This window comes from Drosophila santomea, chromosome 2R (assembly GCF_016746245.2).
Source record: "Drosophila santomea strain STO CAGO 1482 chromosome 2R, Prin_Dsan_1.1, whole genome shotgun sequence".
NCBI lineage: Eukaryota > Metazoa > Arthropoda > Insecta > Diptera > Drosophilidae > Drosophila > Drosophila santomea.
In genome coordinates, this window is record NC_053017.2 from 5,922,720 (window position 1) to 5,939,278 (window position 16,559).

At 38.6% G+C, this 16,559-nt stretch overlaps 4 protein-coding genes across 5 annotated transcripts; 1 reads left to right on the forward strand and 3 right to left on the reverse strand.

The window, feature by feature from the left end:
• Positions 1 to 16: 16 nt before the first annotated feature.
• On the reverse strand, positions 17 to 15,535 carry LOC120447068 (RE1-silencing transcription factor A). Its single transcript, XM_039628457.2, has 4 exons — positions 14,477 to 15,535; positions 14,151 to 14,414; positions 13,012 to 14,094; positions 17 to 166 (listed from the first exon to the last, which is right to left on the reverse strand). Exons 1-3 carry the CDS (start codon positions 15,338 to 15,340, stop codon positions 13,774 to 13,776), a joined length of 1,449 nt encoding a protein of 482 aa, XP_039484391.1. The 5' UTR covers positions 15,341 to 15,535; the 3' UTR covers positions 17 to 166; positions 13,012 to 13,773.
• Positions 9,178 to 11,249, forward strand: LOC120447072 (E3 ubiquitin-protein ligase RNF8). Its single transcript, XM_039628463.2, has 2 exons — positions 9,178 to 9,198; positions 10,743 to 11,249. The coding sequence occupies exon 2, from the start codon at positions 10,768 to 10,770 to the stop codon at positions 11,191 to 11,193; it is 426 nt and encodes a 141-aa protein (XP_039484397.1). The 5' UTR covers positions 9,178 to 9,198; positions 10,743 to 10,767; the 3' UTR covers positions 11,194 to 11,249.
• On the reverse strand, positions 9,321 to 10,496 carry LOC120447071 (LON peptidase N-terminal domain and RING finger protein 3). The gene has a single exon (XM_039628462.2). It carries the CDS (start codon positions 10,327 to 10,329, stop codon positions 9,853 to 9,855), a length of 477 nt encoding a protein of 158 aa, XP_039484396.1. The 5' UTR covers positions 10,330 to 10,496; the 3' UTR covers positions 9,321 to 9,852.
• On the reverse strand, positions 11,535 to 13,143 carry LOC120447069. Of its 2 annotated transcripts, none has more exons than XM_039628458.1 (2): positions 13,012 to 13,143; positions 11,535 to 12,589 (listed from the first exon to the last, which is right to left on the reverse strand). In XM_039628458.1, the coding sequence occupies exon 2, from the start codon at positions 12,574 to 12,576 to the stop codon at positions 11,788 to 11,790; it is 789 nt and encodes a 262-aa protein (XP_039484392.1). In that variant the 5' UTR covers positions 12,577 to 12,589; positions 13,012 to 13,143; the 3' UTR covers positions 11,535 to 11,787. The 2 variants fall into 2 exon arrangements, with proteins under 2 accessions (XP_039484392.1, XP_039484393.1); XM_039628459.1 differs by lacking the exon at positions 13,012 to 13,143 and adding an exon at positions 12,646 to 12,783.
• Positions 15,536 to 16,559: the final 1,024 nt, after the last annotated feature.

The window sequence follows — 16,559 nt, forward strand, 5'->3', positions numbered from 1 at the left end:
TGCAGTTATGCCTTAGTTTTGTTTTTCCGTGCTGGCTAGTGTTGATGGTTTAATATCCGGTTGGCCGTATCCTGTATCCTTGTTGTAGCCTTGCCGCCATGTGCGTGGCGTTGTCCTTGTCATCTGCCGCCCGATTCTCGCTCAGCTTTCGCCACCTCGTGCATATCTGAAAAATAAGAAAAACAAACACCGGGATTAGCGGTAAGTTTACATAAAAACATATATGTATGTAAACATACGTTTATGTATGTACAGCTGCGAAAAAAAAAATAGCACCACTTGCCCAGTAAAACTTTGAATAAGTCTCCTATCTACAATTTTGGGTTTAAAAGGATCTGAAATACCTTTTTAGAAAGGTTAAACAATTCACTTTTTAGAAAATAAAAAAAAATCACAATTGTTCTATGAATTCTTAACTTATTTAAGGAACTTTATGAAAAATGACAAAAAAGGGCGAAAAAAATAATAGCACCACTTCATAAAAAATGCTTTAAACATAAAATATAAACTTAACAGTAACAAATTCATTAATAACAAGTGATTGTATATTAAAACTACGCCGATCCCATTAATTTAGTATTTGGTAGTGTATCCTTTATTAGCAATAACAGCTGCGCAACGCTTTGGCATGGAGTCAACCAGGTCCTGGCACCGTTTTGGGGTTATATTGCTCCAGGACTCCTTAATCACGGTCCATAGGCTTTCGTTATTAGTTGGCTTAAAAGCTGCAACTGCCTTTTTAATATCCGACCAAAGGTTTTCGATGGGATTGAGGTCTGGCGACTGCGCAGGCCACTCCAGAACATGAACTGATTTATTTTGGAACCATTCCTTGGCTTTCCTGCTGGTATGCTTGGGGTCATTGTCTTGTTGGAAGACCCATTTTAGCGGCATATCATATTCAGCAAAGGGTAGCATCACCGTCTCCAAAATATCCACATACACATGCTGATCCAATATGGTTTTTATCCAATGTATTGGTCCAACTCCATAGTAAGAAAAACATGCCCATACCATTACACTGGATCTGCCGTGTTTAATTGCTTCTACTGTGTCGTTTGGCTTATATTCGGTGTTCCTAGGGCGCCTTACATTCGATCAAGATCCATTGCCACCAAAAAAAACCACCTTGCTCTCATCTGACAATAAAAAGTTCGTCCATCTTTCGCATGGCCAATTTAAATGTTCCTTGACGAACTTAATGCGTTTGGGTATGTGTCTCCCATTTAAAAAAAGGACCTTTCCTTGGACTACAGCCTTTTAAACCATGTTCCCTTAGACATGTGTGAACTGTTTGCACTGTTGCGGATATGTTGAGATCCTTTTTCAGTTCGGTAGGAGCTTTAAATGGATACTTCTTGCTCTCGGGCACTAGCCTTTTGAAGAGATGGGTGCCCAATGATTGTTTTTTCCCACGTTTTTCGGGATTCTCGTTGTAGGTGATTACATTTCCTATAATTTTGTTTGAGCATTGAAGGATTTGGCCAATATTTCTAAAAGATTTTCCTTCAGAAATGAGTTTTTTGATCAAGTCAAGTTTTTCTTCAGTACAGTGCTTTCCACGTCCCATTTTAATGATTTTTTTAAGGAAATTTTTTAAAAATCGTTTTCGAAATAATAGAACAAGTGTCAAGTTTCATAACCACATGCTTTTTACCAAAGCAATCCTTCGATTATTATTGATTATTTGAAAAAACCGATAGTGGTGCTATTTTTGTTTTCGCCTCATTTTAGACCTTGCCGCCCAAAAAAAATTATAAAAAATGAAGGTATGAACAATTCAAATTTTTTTTTTCATTTTTGGATGGGAAAAATATCTAGCATTATGCGAAAAATCAGTATTTGGTTCTATCGGTACCTTAACCTTAATTTATTTGATCGATAACAAAAAAAGGTATGGTGGTGCTATTATTTTTTTCGCAACTGTATATGGATGAAGTCGAAATTTGCAGGCAACAATAACAAACAAAGAAAAGCGTTAAACTTTTCTAATTTGTGTTCCACGATTCCACAACGTTCCGCGGTGTCATTCACAGTTACTTGCAAACACACACACTCCAGCTGAACGAAAAGCACATGGGGATGCTGGGTTTGAACTTTCGTGGTGTAGAGAAGAGAGAGAGAAAAGAGAGTAAATGAGGGCCAATCGGGAACTACTTTTTGGTGCCGCTTCGCTGTGATGCCGTTAATATTTCATCCTTTGGCATGGTCATGGTTCGTTCGTTCGCCTCTTCGGCTGTCCGTTCGGCTCTTGATTTGCGGGTCCTTCGTTTTGCGCAGCCGCTTGCCGATTTCGCGGTAAAAAAATAAACAGGAAAAAGCAATAGAAGCGAAGGACATGAAGTTGAGTGAGGAACAAAAAAGAGTACTCCTTTTGAAGTAGAAAGGGAAGCACCGTGGCTGTATATTTTTGAAAAATATTTTACTAGCATAAAAATGTTAAGTGATTTAACAAATACTGTATATTGTACGTATATACTTCTATTTAATTTGTAAACACAGATATCGCAGACTCAAGAAAAGTGTCATAAGATGGACGTAATATTTCCCCATTCTGCCCACTGTGCTGTTAGGTGTACATTTTGCGTAGGTACAAATGTATGTACCCAATGCTGGCCTTAAGACTGTGTGGGTGTTTGTGGGATTTGAAGGATGAGTTGGAAGGGGAAACAGCGGAGGGGTGTGGGAATGAAGATAGATAAGAGCGCAAGCCCCTTCCTTTCTTATTTTTCCTTGCCTACCTAAAAAGCTCTCCCCTTTAGCAATTTCTTGCCTTTGAAACCCCGTCGGACTCCAACTCTCGCAAAAACATGACGTAGTCGTTACGCATGACTAGCTCTATTCTAATGACCGCTGCTGTGGGACTCCGAGCTTGCGCTTCACAGAGAGAGAGAAAGAGCGTAAGAGTATGCTGTTGCTTTTTCTTGTTCAACAGGCCACTATTAACATTTTTACGCGTGTGTATTTGTACATTCAACAGAGTGGAATTTTTTCCTTCTTATTCGCATGGGTGTGTGTATTTGCGGGTTTCCTTTCTTTTTCCTTGGGCTATTTTTAGGTGTCCTCCATTTGAGGAGCTTCTTACCGATACCTTTTCTCACATAAAAATGTTTAAATAATTGAAAAGTTTGAAGAAGTCGTTTTTGCATTCGCAATGAGCTTCGATTGTCATGCAAATTGAAATGCGGGATTATGATAAGATACCCAATGGTTAACTACACTTAACTTTTCTTGTTTATTCCTAAATTGATTTGAATGTATTATCATTTTCAACATGGAAAATAATACTTTGCATCAAATATTTAAAGAAAACGCTGTAAAATGATCTGTGTTATTACATTATATGTAAGTCTCTCACAAGAACATTAAAGAAATATGAACGTGTAAAATATATCTATGGTAAATTATTTATATTGTTTGGTACGAAAAGAAAGACATGATTTAACATGTGTTACATTTGACTAAAAAGTAGTACAAAAATACCAGAAGGACGCTAAAGGGGGGGTTTCAAAGCACGTGTTGACAGCCCAAGGATAAAACCTCAAAAGTGATGGGCAGCCTAATGGAAGGAGAGGAGGAAACGTAGGCAAAGGAAAATGGTGGACAGATGATACCGGATGAGTAATGAAACTCCACTAAAAACTTTGACAAGTTTTCACAAAACTTTCCACAGAAGCATCAGAAAAAAGTTCAACTAGAGATATCAAAGTTGGAAAAGTATGTTAGGGAAAAATTTTAACTATATAGAGACCAGAAAGAGGGAAAGAACGCAAATTAGTTTTAGGAGTATCTCTTAGTTAAACTTTGCTTTGTGAAAATGTTACAAATTTTGAAAAATATTCTTGGTGTGTGTTTCTTATGCGCAAACTAGAACGACTTCTTGTCGAAAATACTTTCATAAATATTCTTTTTTTTTTGTTTTCAGAAAATCTTTACACTTCCTAATCTAATCTGCTTGAACTATATATGTATAAATATTTAATATTGCCAGCATTGACGGCAAACCTACCAACCCTGAAGTTAAAAGTGATTCCCTACGGTTGAACCCAAATCATTTAAAAATTGTCACCTGTCACGCACTGTTTTATAAATGATACGAACTTGTTTAACAAACAACCATAAAACATAAGTCTGGCCTTTCATTGTGTTTTTTGTGTCCCTTTTTATCAGCAAAGAAAAACAAACAAAATTAAAATACGAACATCTTTTTAAATGAATTTCTTTAGCCCATGAAGTCCGATCAGATAAATGTCCTTTCCTGTAAGCAGTGTGGATTAGCTTTATTTAATTAAATGTGTTAAAGTTCAAGCGACTAAACAATTCCGAGATAACGAAGTTTACAGAAATAAGCAACTGAGCTGTAAGAAACAGCCAGCAGGAAAGGATCTTAAAAAACTGTATCCTAAACAAACAAGTTACGGGGTAAAAATCAAATAAAATTAAAGAGTCAAACGAAGCGCACACACTGCAGTCTGAAAAGCGAAGGGGTTGAGAGTGGTAAGTGGGAGAAAAAGGCTAGTGGGTGGAGATTGGAGAGTGTCTTTGTTGCCACAGCAACACAATCTCACATTTAGTTACACTCCGCCATTTTCATGGCCGGATGGCAAAGGTTTGAAAGGGAGTCAGGTAGAAAAACGAACTAAAAAGTGGAAAATTGTGTTGGAGGCAACCGTTTTGATTTCACAGTTATTTGGTATTATGGTGTGGTAATTATATTGATCAAAATCCATGTTTACTAAGCTTGAAAGTATGATTAGCTTAAGAGTATCAAAGTAATAAAATGACTTATTTGTTAAAAGATTAGTTTTTTTTAAAATTACTTTTTTTTATCAGTGTACTCTCGGACAAGTGCCTGCTTATAAACTAGGGAAGGGGCGAACTAAAAACTAGTCGTCTGCTGGAGCTCGCAAAGGAGCAGACTGAAAACCGGCAACGAGTAAAATTAATGACATTGTGGGTAAGTCACCTCCAGTCTGGAGCAAGGAGTATGGAGTTCAAGTTGGGCACAAGAGTAAGTCAGACCATGGTCAAGCCAGCTGGCTTTATTGGCTGATGCCAGAAAACCCTGTAATGACGTTGGTTAATGGCTACTCCATGCCATTAGCTGCGATTTCTAACAGGGGATTTAGTTTCCTCCAGTAAGCCCAGATCAGGAGTGACTGGGGCTTAGAAAGGGGAAGAACGCAAGCGTGGATTTGAGGAAATGGATTGCCGTAAACAAATTTATGAATGTTCTTTTATGATTTGACAGAGACTTTAAGACTTTAAGACCACGAGTTCGTTGACGCTTATATGGCGTTGAGTATTGAATTTAATATGCTTATCCAAAATGCATGTTTAAAATACATGTTTACTGGTATAAGCAGTCCCCTCTTGCTTGCCTTAGGTTGTAGATAAATTTGAAGTTATTTTTAGTTAATTATTTAGACCAAATAAAAATGGAAGCATATTAATAAAATAAAAAGGAAAGACGATGTGCTTCTAAATATATATAAATTTATATAAAATTGCATGTACTCTAAGTGTTATCTTGAGATTTGTCTGCAAATCAGAACAGAAGGCACGCTCCAATCGTCATTATAGAGCATTATGATCTGTCTCGTTTGCGATGAATGATATAGCCCACTAATTGCAGCAGAGGATGCCCTGCATTATTGATAGCTTTTTATGCAGATGCCACAGGAGTCAGTTTTTTCCTTCTGCATTTTATCTACCGGTTACAGGCGCTCAAAAGACCACGGATCTCAGAGACCAGACTTGAAAACTTGAAGGCTCTTGGCAACAGCGGGGAAGCAATATAGCATCGTTACCAGGACAGAGACTCGCTGAGGTGTCTGTGTGTGCGTTTGTATCTGTGCGGGGCCGATAAGGCTAAGCAAATACGAGTTTTGTAAAGTATTTCAATTTGAACATTCGCTTTTTTTCCCATCTTATTTTTTGCGCCCTGTACATGAAGCACAAGCTGCAAAAGAAGAAGAAGCGTCCGCAGAAGATGGAGGCTGCGAACAGGAAAGCCAGAAATGAAAAAAGATATTGCATGGCCATAAAAACGAGCCACACAGATACACACCAATACACCGGTACAGTGAGAGAAAAGGACGGGCTTAACAGGCTGGCAGACAGACGGACAAGTGGCCAGACCAGCGATGCCAGTTTTTTCTGTCGTTTTTTATTTTCATATATTTTTTGTTTGTTGCTTTTCTCCTGGCTCCGCCGCTCGAGATTTTCCTTTTTATTTCGCGGGCCTTGCACAAAAATAAAATAAATGGAAGGGGAAAAACGCAAAGAGCGGCTGGAAAAATATAAATTAAATGCCGCGTGTGCAATTTGTTGTGGTTTTTAAGTACTTATTTTAAGATAACTTGCATTTGTCTATGCAGACTAAACAAAAATGTGAATCATTAAAAGTTAATTAGAGCATATTTCAGATGGCTACTTTAGTTTTTACACTTTTAAGTGTAAACCAAATTAATACGATTTTAATTGCAAGTTGTGATGCCAAAAAATTCATATTTACAAATAAGTCATATTAAGTTGAATTTCACTGATACTATTTTTTTTCCTTATTTGATATTAGACTCAGTCTGGAAAATGTGTCCCTTGTCTGAACTTTATGCTTTTAGAGATATACAACTATATTATTTCCGATTGCCTTAAGATTTAATAAATAGTTGTTTAAAAATATTTGTTTCTTACATTTTTTCCGGATTTCCGCCCTATTTTTGACGATTTTCAATGAAATAGCGCGGAAATTTTGCGAAGCGGTTTCTTGAACGGCTTCTTCTTTCTTCTCATCTTGTTCCTCTGAAAGACTAAGGAACTACCCCGAGACCGAAAGCCGAGAAACCAGAAAGGAACCGAACCGTTTTGTCCTTTTTTAGGATTTTGTCGAGAAAGTCACCACTGAAAACTGTGTGCCGTCCTTTTTCGTTGTAGCCTCCTGAATGGATGCGGCACACACACGCACACAGACGTATCCGGTATCCTGCGAGCCACGTTTTGTCTGTATCCCAATTTTAATGAAACAGCCTCGTGGTCCTTGCACTCTTTCTTCGTTCGTTTCCCTCCTTCCGTCGCCATTGTCTTCCTTTCGATTCGATTGTAAAGCGCCGCCTACTACTGCAGTAGTAGGTGTTCTACTATTAATTTACTATTACGAAGCGGCGTGGGTTTTCACTATAGTTTCCCAGTCGTATCCTGTGGCAGGCGCTTCGTCCTGTCTGAGAGTTGAAATCAAACTGCCGCCTAGGTTTGACTAAACGAAAAGCCTCAAAAGAGGCTCGAAACTTCCAGAGAGCGCAGGAGAGAACGCGAGAGCAGGGAGAGCTTACGCTTGCGCGCGCCAAAAACGAGAGGCGGGAAGGGGTTGGAGCTGGAGGATGTCGGTGGTAGTGGTGGAGAACTCCTCTCGCTTCCTCTTTCCCACAGCATCTGGCAAGTTCAACTTGCTCTCTCGCTCAAGTTCAGCAGTGCACAGTGGAATGCAATTATGCGTACTTTCCGTTTTATTTTTACGCCAAAAAAAAAAAAAAAACAATGTCAACAACGAACATTTTCAAGTTTTTTATAAATTACAAAAATTTGTATTATTTAAGCCATATCTAATGTTCATCGAAAGATATTCAAAAACAAATTTGTACAATTTTACGTTTAGTATAATTATTTCGGTCCTTGACAAAAATTTATTGATATTTCTTACAATCATGTTTTTTCTAACAAACTTTTAAGGATTTAGGGATTGAATGAAAAAAAAAGAAAATATTAGAACTTAAAGTTGTCAAGTTTTATTTAAAAAATTATCATTAAAAATGCCAGATATTAAAATGTTCTGAGACTGCAAAAAATTGTATAAAGCTTAAAATTTTTTCCCGTTGATTTAACTCCACAGTGCAAAACTGGGAGATCTGCCCGTGGCAGCGCAGCAGAGGATGAAAGCCGGCTACCGGCGAGGGCTGTTGCTTCTTTTCTTTAGATCACGCTGCCATCGACCATTGCACAGTGGTTTCGATAAAGTCATTTAGAAATTTCGGTTTTTTATTGAACAACACATATATGAGACTTTTTTTTTACATATTTATGTATATTTGGACCATTTATTTTTTAAGTATGAGTTTAGGAAATTTCCTGGCAAATGTTTTCAGTTTTATGTTGCCCTTCCGTGCGCTGCTTACCTTTCGTCAGCTTCAGCTTAAGTTGACGTCGCATAAAGAAACTCTCGCCACAACTCGTGTGCGTAGGAATTGGAGTGGACCCTGTGAACAAAGCTGATTGGGATTTAGTGCCTAATGCAGCGAAATTTGATACTTTGAAATTGGATTGGGGGTATGTACAAAAATTAAAGACGGTTGAATACGCTTAAGGTATAAACAAAGCTTAATTTTCATAAGAGCGTTGTGTGCCTATAGAAACTAAAACGGACCATCTTCAGTCAACCTATTATTTATGACCAAAAATGATCTGATTTTAAACTGAATTTTTTATGTAAGCACAAATCTAACAATTGTTAAAAATTTATTTATTTTTGATGCACTTTAACAGATATTTGGATTGGAACATTCAGGTCCACCCGAAAAAAGTGCTTGCACATTTTACATATTTATTTTAATAGCTTGCGATATTTGTCGAATTGCTTCTTTATTTTTGATTTTGCCTCGTCTTTCGCTCATCGAATAAAACCGCGACTCCAGACTTGTTAACATATAGACATATGCATACATATGTATGTATATAGAGCCTACCCCTTCCCCTGTTCCCACCGCCCCCTTTCGGATTGTCTACTTTTCGCTGACAACATCCATATTTATTTATGTACGACATACATACATAGGCTTCTTTGTATACTTATGTAGAACTGCGTAACAACAACAAAAGCACCAGACCTATGCATAAAACACAATAACTTCAGCATCCATTTCACCACTAATAACAACAAAAACTTCTGCTTGACAACCCCGGCAAAGGAAAAAAGGGAATAAAATAAAGAAAATCGCAAGAGAAGAAAAAGGAAACAAAAGACGCACGCGGTTGCCACGGAACTAAAAACGTTCATCTGTGTGTGTACGGGAGTTCACACTCTCAGGCGAGAAGAGAAGCTGCAAGCAACAAAAAAATAAACAAGATTGGGAGAGCAGCAGCCGCCACAAAAAGGAGACAGACAACTCCCACCGCCCAAATACAGCAAGTTCGCTAATTTAGCCAGTAAGTTAAAGTCTGATTTGATTAGTCAGAAAAGGAGTTTGGTCTAAATAAATAAATACGCTAAAAAATATATTATTTATTTAAAAAATACGTTTGTAGGAATATATGTAGTATTAAAATAATTTAATTTCATTATTTCATGGAGCTTTACAGGATGTACCTTTTTTACTTCCCCTTCTTATTGGCCACTACCTATTTAACTCCCCCTAATTTGTTACGTGCTGTGAGCCAATTTCTCAATGTTATTTCAGCAGCTCTGGGACAGATTATTAGGCTTAATTGATTGGCGCGTCGGTTTTGCCAAATTAATAATAGTTCCCAACCTAAGAACAGTAACATACATACATACATATATGTATGTATAGAGAAGGGGGTTTATTGATTAAGGAATTATCGGGCTCACTCCACTTTCAATACGCTTGCAACATGTTCAAATCATCCACTGATTGAATTAGGGAAATTGAATGAAAATTGAGAACACGATTATGAGGATTTAATCATCTAACGAGTTGCGTTTGTTTATTACATAAGCATCCCATAAAAATTATAATTGACCATATTCATTAGTGCTTGCAAATTACTTAAATTGCTACTTTCTCTTTTGCTTGCATTTTTTTTTGTTGTATCCAACTTAAACACTTAATATTAATATGTTCATTCCATTAATTCAGCCGTGCACAAATTTTGGCCTGCTATAATGAAGCGAATGTCCATAGTGTCAGTCAGTGATTTACAGATGGGGCATTGATTGTTACAATCCAAGTGAGCAAGGATGCAATTCTCACCGAAAAGGTGACCGCACTTGATGGAAACTGGGCGATGTCCTCCAGTAACCTCATACTTCAAGTGGCAGATGTAGCACTTGTTTTCTTTGGCGATCCTCTTTAGTTTCAAAGACAGCTTGAACTTCTCTTCAGCATTCGCATCCGTGTCCTGCGCCGATAGCTTCAGTCGCAACGCCTTCGTTTTGGTCTTTTCTATGTCCAGTTGCCGTTGCAGATCAGGCACACGCTTTTTAAACTCGAGTTTATCCCGGATAATTTCGTCCTTTAGCTGGTTCTGTTTTCTCTCCTTATTAATTTCAGTGATTAGTTTTTTTTTTAACATCTTTGTAATATCTTTTTTATCCATCGCCTTTTTAATGTGAAATAATATTTGCAAATGTTACACACTAGTTTTGTTTGAGATATCAGAAACAATTATTTTTGACAGCAGTCCCTTTGTAGTGTTGAATAATGTTGCCGTACACTAATTTTAACGTTGCACGAAATCGACTTAAAAATATAAAATAAAATATTCCTCTAAATTAAATGAGTAAATTAAATATCCATCAAAATGAATATTGAGAAATGCCTTGACAAAAATCAACTTTAAAAATTAAACATGTAAAAACGGGCGTGCACTTGTAACAATAGTCAATCTAGGCAGTCCACTTTTAAACACTCACTGCGAATATGTTTGTGTTTTAAAACTGCTTATCTTTAAATTGTGTTCATCCTATACTTTTTTTTAACAATTTTTATTTCCTACAATATGTTCAAAAGGACTGGGATTCGCTCGTTGAAGAGGATGTTGAAGATGGAACTCGTTGAGGAGCTCTTAGAGGAAAGAAAAACTGGTGAACAAAAGGACAAGCAACTGGCGAAGCTAAAAATCACAATTGAGGAGTTGGATAAACTTCGCCAGGAGGAAGACGAGATAAATAACAAACTGGAAGAGGAGATGGACAAACAGCAACTATTGCACGAACAGTTGGAAGCTAACAAGATTTTAACAAAGCAGCTAGAGAAGATTGCCTTGGAGAATAGGTGCAGCATATGCCTGTTTCCTTGGGAAGCGAATAACTATCACCGCCTGGTTTCGCTCAAATGTGGTCACCTTTTTGGGGAAATGTGCATCCGAACCCACTTGCAGCAGTCGAATATTTGCCCTATATGCAGAAAAATAGCTGTTGGAAGAGACGTCCGGCGTGTGTTATTAAACCACACCCCATAAAAATCTGATATTTAAAAATTATTTCTTATAATCATTAAAGATTTTCATACCTCTTATGAAGTTTGTTGAATAAGTTGTGTTGCTTAGCTTTAATACTGCGAGTGACTTATATATTATTATTATATATTTTAACACATTTGTTCTACCAAAACTATAATTTTCAGACTACATTTCTACTTATGGAATTTATAGTAAATCATTTGGCAAATATTCATGTGCAATAATTAATTTCTATTAAAGAATTTAATTTAAGAATATATTTTATTCGAGGCCTAACTATTTGAGTTCATCACTTATACCTTCCCTTCTAATTAAATTTGTAAAAATAAATAAATATTTTGTTTACCCTTTGATATCCAGAATGCTTTGTATTTCTAAAATTTCAGATTGAATTTGGCAACTAACTATACACTTGTACAAATGTCGATAAAGTGTAATTTAAATTCGGGTTTTTAAGACATTTAAGCCGCGAATTTTCATAAATTTAACAACTCATGAAACAAAACTAAAAAAAATGAGCAAGAAGCTTATATATAGTGTTTGCTCTTTTGATTCTGATAAACGCATTACTTTAAAAGAAACTTCTTTGGTACGTTATTGCTTTGGTTTAGTATCTCCGTTTTGCCGGCGACCTTCTTTCTGGCTGATTGGGTTTCCAAACTGGCTAGGAAGAGCCTCAGTGGGGAATGGCGATTCCACGTTCAAGTCGAAACTCTCTTCTAGCGGTTGGTAAGATATTTCGCGGTATTTCTCCGGCTTGAACTCCTTGATCTCACCCTCTTCCTGGCTGCTGCCCGAATAGGACCTGACAGATCCATAAAGACTGATGGGACTGAGTGTACTTTTGGCAGTGTGATAGGATCCACTAGGACTGGGATTCTTCGGACGGGGAACCTTGCGTGGTCTGAAGAATTCGGGGTCTGTGATGAGGGGAAATTGCTTCCGGCCATTTCTTATAATGTGAATGGGTCCTTCTAGAGGTTTAATATCGGGCACAACGGGCAGCGAGTCTTCCGCCATGGACATCATTCCGAAGTGCCGCATCATGGCTATGGCCTCCAGTTCCTTTGTGCTGTCATCCTCCCAATCTGACATTGTGGCGTGCTCACTCAGCGGCCTTGTGCCCGCTATCTTCTGGATTTTTTCCATTAGCCGAAGGCTATCCCGAATTTCGCGACCCTTTCCGACTGCGCTTTCGTGTAGATTTTCGAGCTTGGAATTCCTCTTTTCCCGAGACTTTAAATATTCGTATGTGCTCTTGGGTCGCGGGCAAAACTCCTCTTGCTTCTTGATTTCGTAGGCCAGCTGACCATGAACAAAATTAAAATCCGGCTCCATGGCGACCAGATCATCCTCGAACTGCGAATTGGGGACCCAGGCCATGATTGTGCGTGCTCTTTAAGCGAAATTCATTTGTTAATTTTCTTACATCAGACCTAACCTAAAACTCACCAAGCAAAAAAAAAATACAAATCCGAAACCTTCTAACACAAACAATTGAACAGTTAAACTGTCAAAAAAAAAAAACTGCGATCTTTAGCGAATTCTTTTTAAAGTGTCAGTGTGGCCAGTCGCCATTAAGCACAAAAACCTCATAAGAATCATTACGACTGTGGTGAATTTCAATGTACCGGTGTGCGGTGAATTTTTGCACACCGGTGTGTGGTCGAGGTGAATAATATTGCGCCAAAAAGTCAAACAAAAGGATGAGGAAGGGGGAGCGGGGTCCAGCCAACAAGTCATTAAATAAACAAAGGGTAAAGACCCACGGATCAACATAAATACATTCACAATTTATGCATCACTATTTCAACTCACCAGAAGCGTCTAATCCGGCCTGCGTGTTTTGCTTTTGTGGCTACTTCTGCACCAATTTCGCGTTCTCTATGTGGAATTTCGGTCTGCTGTAATTCACTGCTATGCAACACACTTAATAACAGTGATCATACCCTTATTCACAGTCAAAGTAATTAAAATGCAAAAATTTCTGCGAACGCTGCTGAAATATACATTACTTTGCGATAGGGCTGGAACAAAACTCGATGCACACATTCCAAGCTATCGATTTTTCCAGCAAATTTTCCTGATACCGATGTTTTTCCGTTTCGGATCCGTAATATCGATCGTCTTAAATCACAAATCATATGAAACTTGTGATTGAAGTTTGACACATGTTTATACAAAATTGTAGTTTGTCATATTTAAAGAAATATACTACTATTTTTTTTTTGTTTAATTGATTTTTTTCCGACAATACCATATATTATTTTTTGTGCGATCGTATTGTTGAAATTTTCAACACGCAATTTATCGAATAACATTATTTTTAATTTACAATTCCTAAATATATTTCTGATGTTTATCAACTTATGACTAATGATTTTTCAATCTATATCTATATCTATTTATACTTATACTTTTTTTGGACTTATTGTTAGTGGTTTTTTTCTGGTGCTAAAGTACTTTTCCTTAATTCGGTTACTATACACTTTAAATAATAAACTGTACAATTTGATAGTATTCTCCCCACCGATATGAAAAACGAACCAATTTTTGAAAAGGTTTCCATCAAGTTTGACTTCACGTGCCCTGTTTAGAGTACATGTCCTTGACTATCTGTATGCGAGTCATTCGAGTCGCGGACAGCCAGGAGTCCTTAATTTGAAATGCCTCAAACTGTTTGCGATCTTCCTTGAAGGGCTTGTAATAAACATCATAGATTATGCGCAGGATGCGCTGCACATTTGCCTGCGACGGTTTCTTCGAGTGATTCGCAAATTTTTGGTTCTTGTGCATCTTCGTGTACTTGCCATCATCCCACCAATCTGGAAAATCTGTATCTGCATCGTCAGTTGTAAGTTCCTCCTTGTCTTCAACTGTGGGACTAATGTGATGTACAGCCTTTAGTGATAAAAACCTTGTTAGAAAAAATGAGTTTTCGTTCAGTTTTCTCTTACGTCCGGAGTACTCCAACTCCAAGTCAGTTCTGTCGGCGGGGACTGTTTTCCTTCGTGTGGTTTCTCTTCGCTCAGCATTCGCTCGAGAAATTCATCCTGGTGATCTTCCTCGGCAAGGGACAGGGCCAACTCATCGTCCAATTCATCCATTTGCTGCTGGGCGGAAATTGAAGGGTTCCTCATGGGCATGTCTAGTTTTGTTGGAGCTCCTGGCGGCGGATCTATTGCCTGGAACCATCGCAGCTGGCCATTAACATTGACAGCCTGAAGAGAATAGAAAAGAATTGAAGCTCGAAATACACATCTACATATATAGCGAAGCTTACGATGACGTGCTTATCGCTGATGTCTCCATGGATAATCTGCGGTTTGCAAATGGTGATGATGGGTGGCTGCTCCTCCTGCAGTTCTTCGTAAACATATTCCTCATTTTCTTCCTCGTGTTCATTTTTGACATGTTTCTCTATCACACTGCTTAGGATGGCTTCTTTTGCTTTTGGCAGTACTGGCAATATCTTGTTCTTTGCCGGCAAAGGGATGTTTCCGTGCTCCACCTGCTTTTTCAGCATAGGTACTTCAATAATTTGGTCCTCTAGCATCTGTTGCTTGGTGTGCCGTTGTTTCAACTGCTGATCCTTCAGCTTTTGCACCTTCTGCTTCAGCATTTGCCTTTCCAGCAGCCTCTCTTGGCGCAGTTCCTCCGCAGTTTGTATGGCCTCCTCTATACCCGAGTGACGTAGCTCGTGGTGCCGCTTGAGATTAGCCTTTCTGTCGGAGCTGTACGTGCAAAGGGAGCATTTAAATGTCCTGTGGCTCTTCTCCGGATTGTTATGCACCATCAGGTGGCGCTTTAGGTCGTAGGGGCGATTTGTTTCGTATCTGCAGCCCATCACCTGGCATTGCATCTTGACATTGCGATGCTGGTGCGGCGTATCCGGCAACCCCTTCTTGGATGCAGGATGCTTGAGGGACACATGTCGTTTCAGATTCGATGCCTTGTCGGTGCTGTAGATGCAAACGGGACACCCGTACAGCTTGGGTTCAGTAATTCCGGCGTGGGACTCCTCATGACGCGACAGGTTGAAGGGCCTATTCGTCCTGTAGGGGCACCTGGCCACGCTGCAGCGGAATTTCCAGGCGGGGCACGATCCATTTGCTTCTTCCGACGAATCCCGATCCTCGCTCAGCATTGCAAAAGTCCGCACAAGAAGCACAATCGGTAAAATTAATGCTACAGGACTAGCCTGGTGTTTGGGTATCTTGGGAACACACTCATGTCGGTGGACCACTAAGTTTTGTGTTTGGGGTACATGAACTGTATGTATTTTAATTAATTTTAATTACATGTTTGTTTGTTTAGGGCACATATCGATGACTGCTGATATCGATTGGTGTACGAAAGGCACTGATATTGAATACATAATTGAAAGTCTCAACTATCGCAGAGAAAAAAAAAGTGTTGCAAACATTTACAATGCTAGTGTTGCTAATCGCTATTATATTGCGCGGATTTTTTAAATGACCGTAAAGTTTGATTTCAACAAAATTTGAGTATAGCTTTCTACTCAAATTGGGAAAATAAAATAGAAAACGACACATAAGACCTAAATGAAAGTGATACCTACCGCCAACTGTTTTGTACTCCCATGCAGAAGCTGCCTGTTCTTGCAAGAGGTCATTATCCTTGCCGCCGTTTTACTACAGGACACATGCGCTCTGCATCGCCTGCAGCCGGCTTGCCGTTTTCATTGAGTTTTTGGGGCCACCATTGAATAGAAATACCCCCTCAGTCATTTAAACTCGGTTCAGAGTTCGTCTGGGCTGTAAGAATCGTTTTTGGGATCGGGAGTCCTTGCAGTTTTCCAGCTGTTTCGACATTTTCACTTGCTCAGTTGAAAGTCGACTGCTGGCCAAGGCGCACGAGAAACTCGGAAACATCGGGCAACCCAAAAATATTTTCAATTAATAAAGCCAACAGAAAAAATTCCATATTTCGGCCAAAGGCAAACGAAAAGCTCGAGAAAGAAAGTAAATTTCAAATAAAAAATGCCTAGCCCCTTGCCATTTGTGTGCTTGTGTGTTTCTGTGTTATTGTCTAGGCCATTAAAATAATTGCACAAATATATCCGGTTATGCTGGCCCTGCTAAAAGCAACAGGGAATACTAAATAAATAAGCAACCCCCCGAAAAAAACGCTTTAATTGGTTAGCCAACGCCCCCTTTCTATGCTTACCGACGTTTTTTCTAAACCCTCAACTGTGTTTGCCGTTCTAAATTGGCATAAATTCATTTATAGGTCAAACACCCTCTTAAAAGTTACCAAACCGTACAAAAAAATATATGAAAAAGTAACCCCTTGCACTTGAGTGTATTGGTGTTGGGGTTTCGTCTATGTGTGTGTGTGCACTT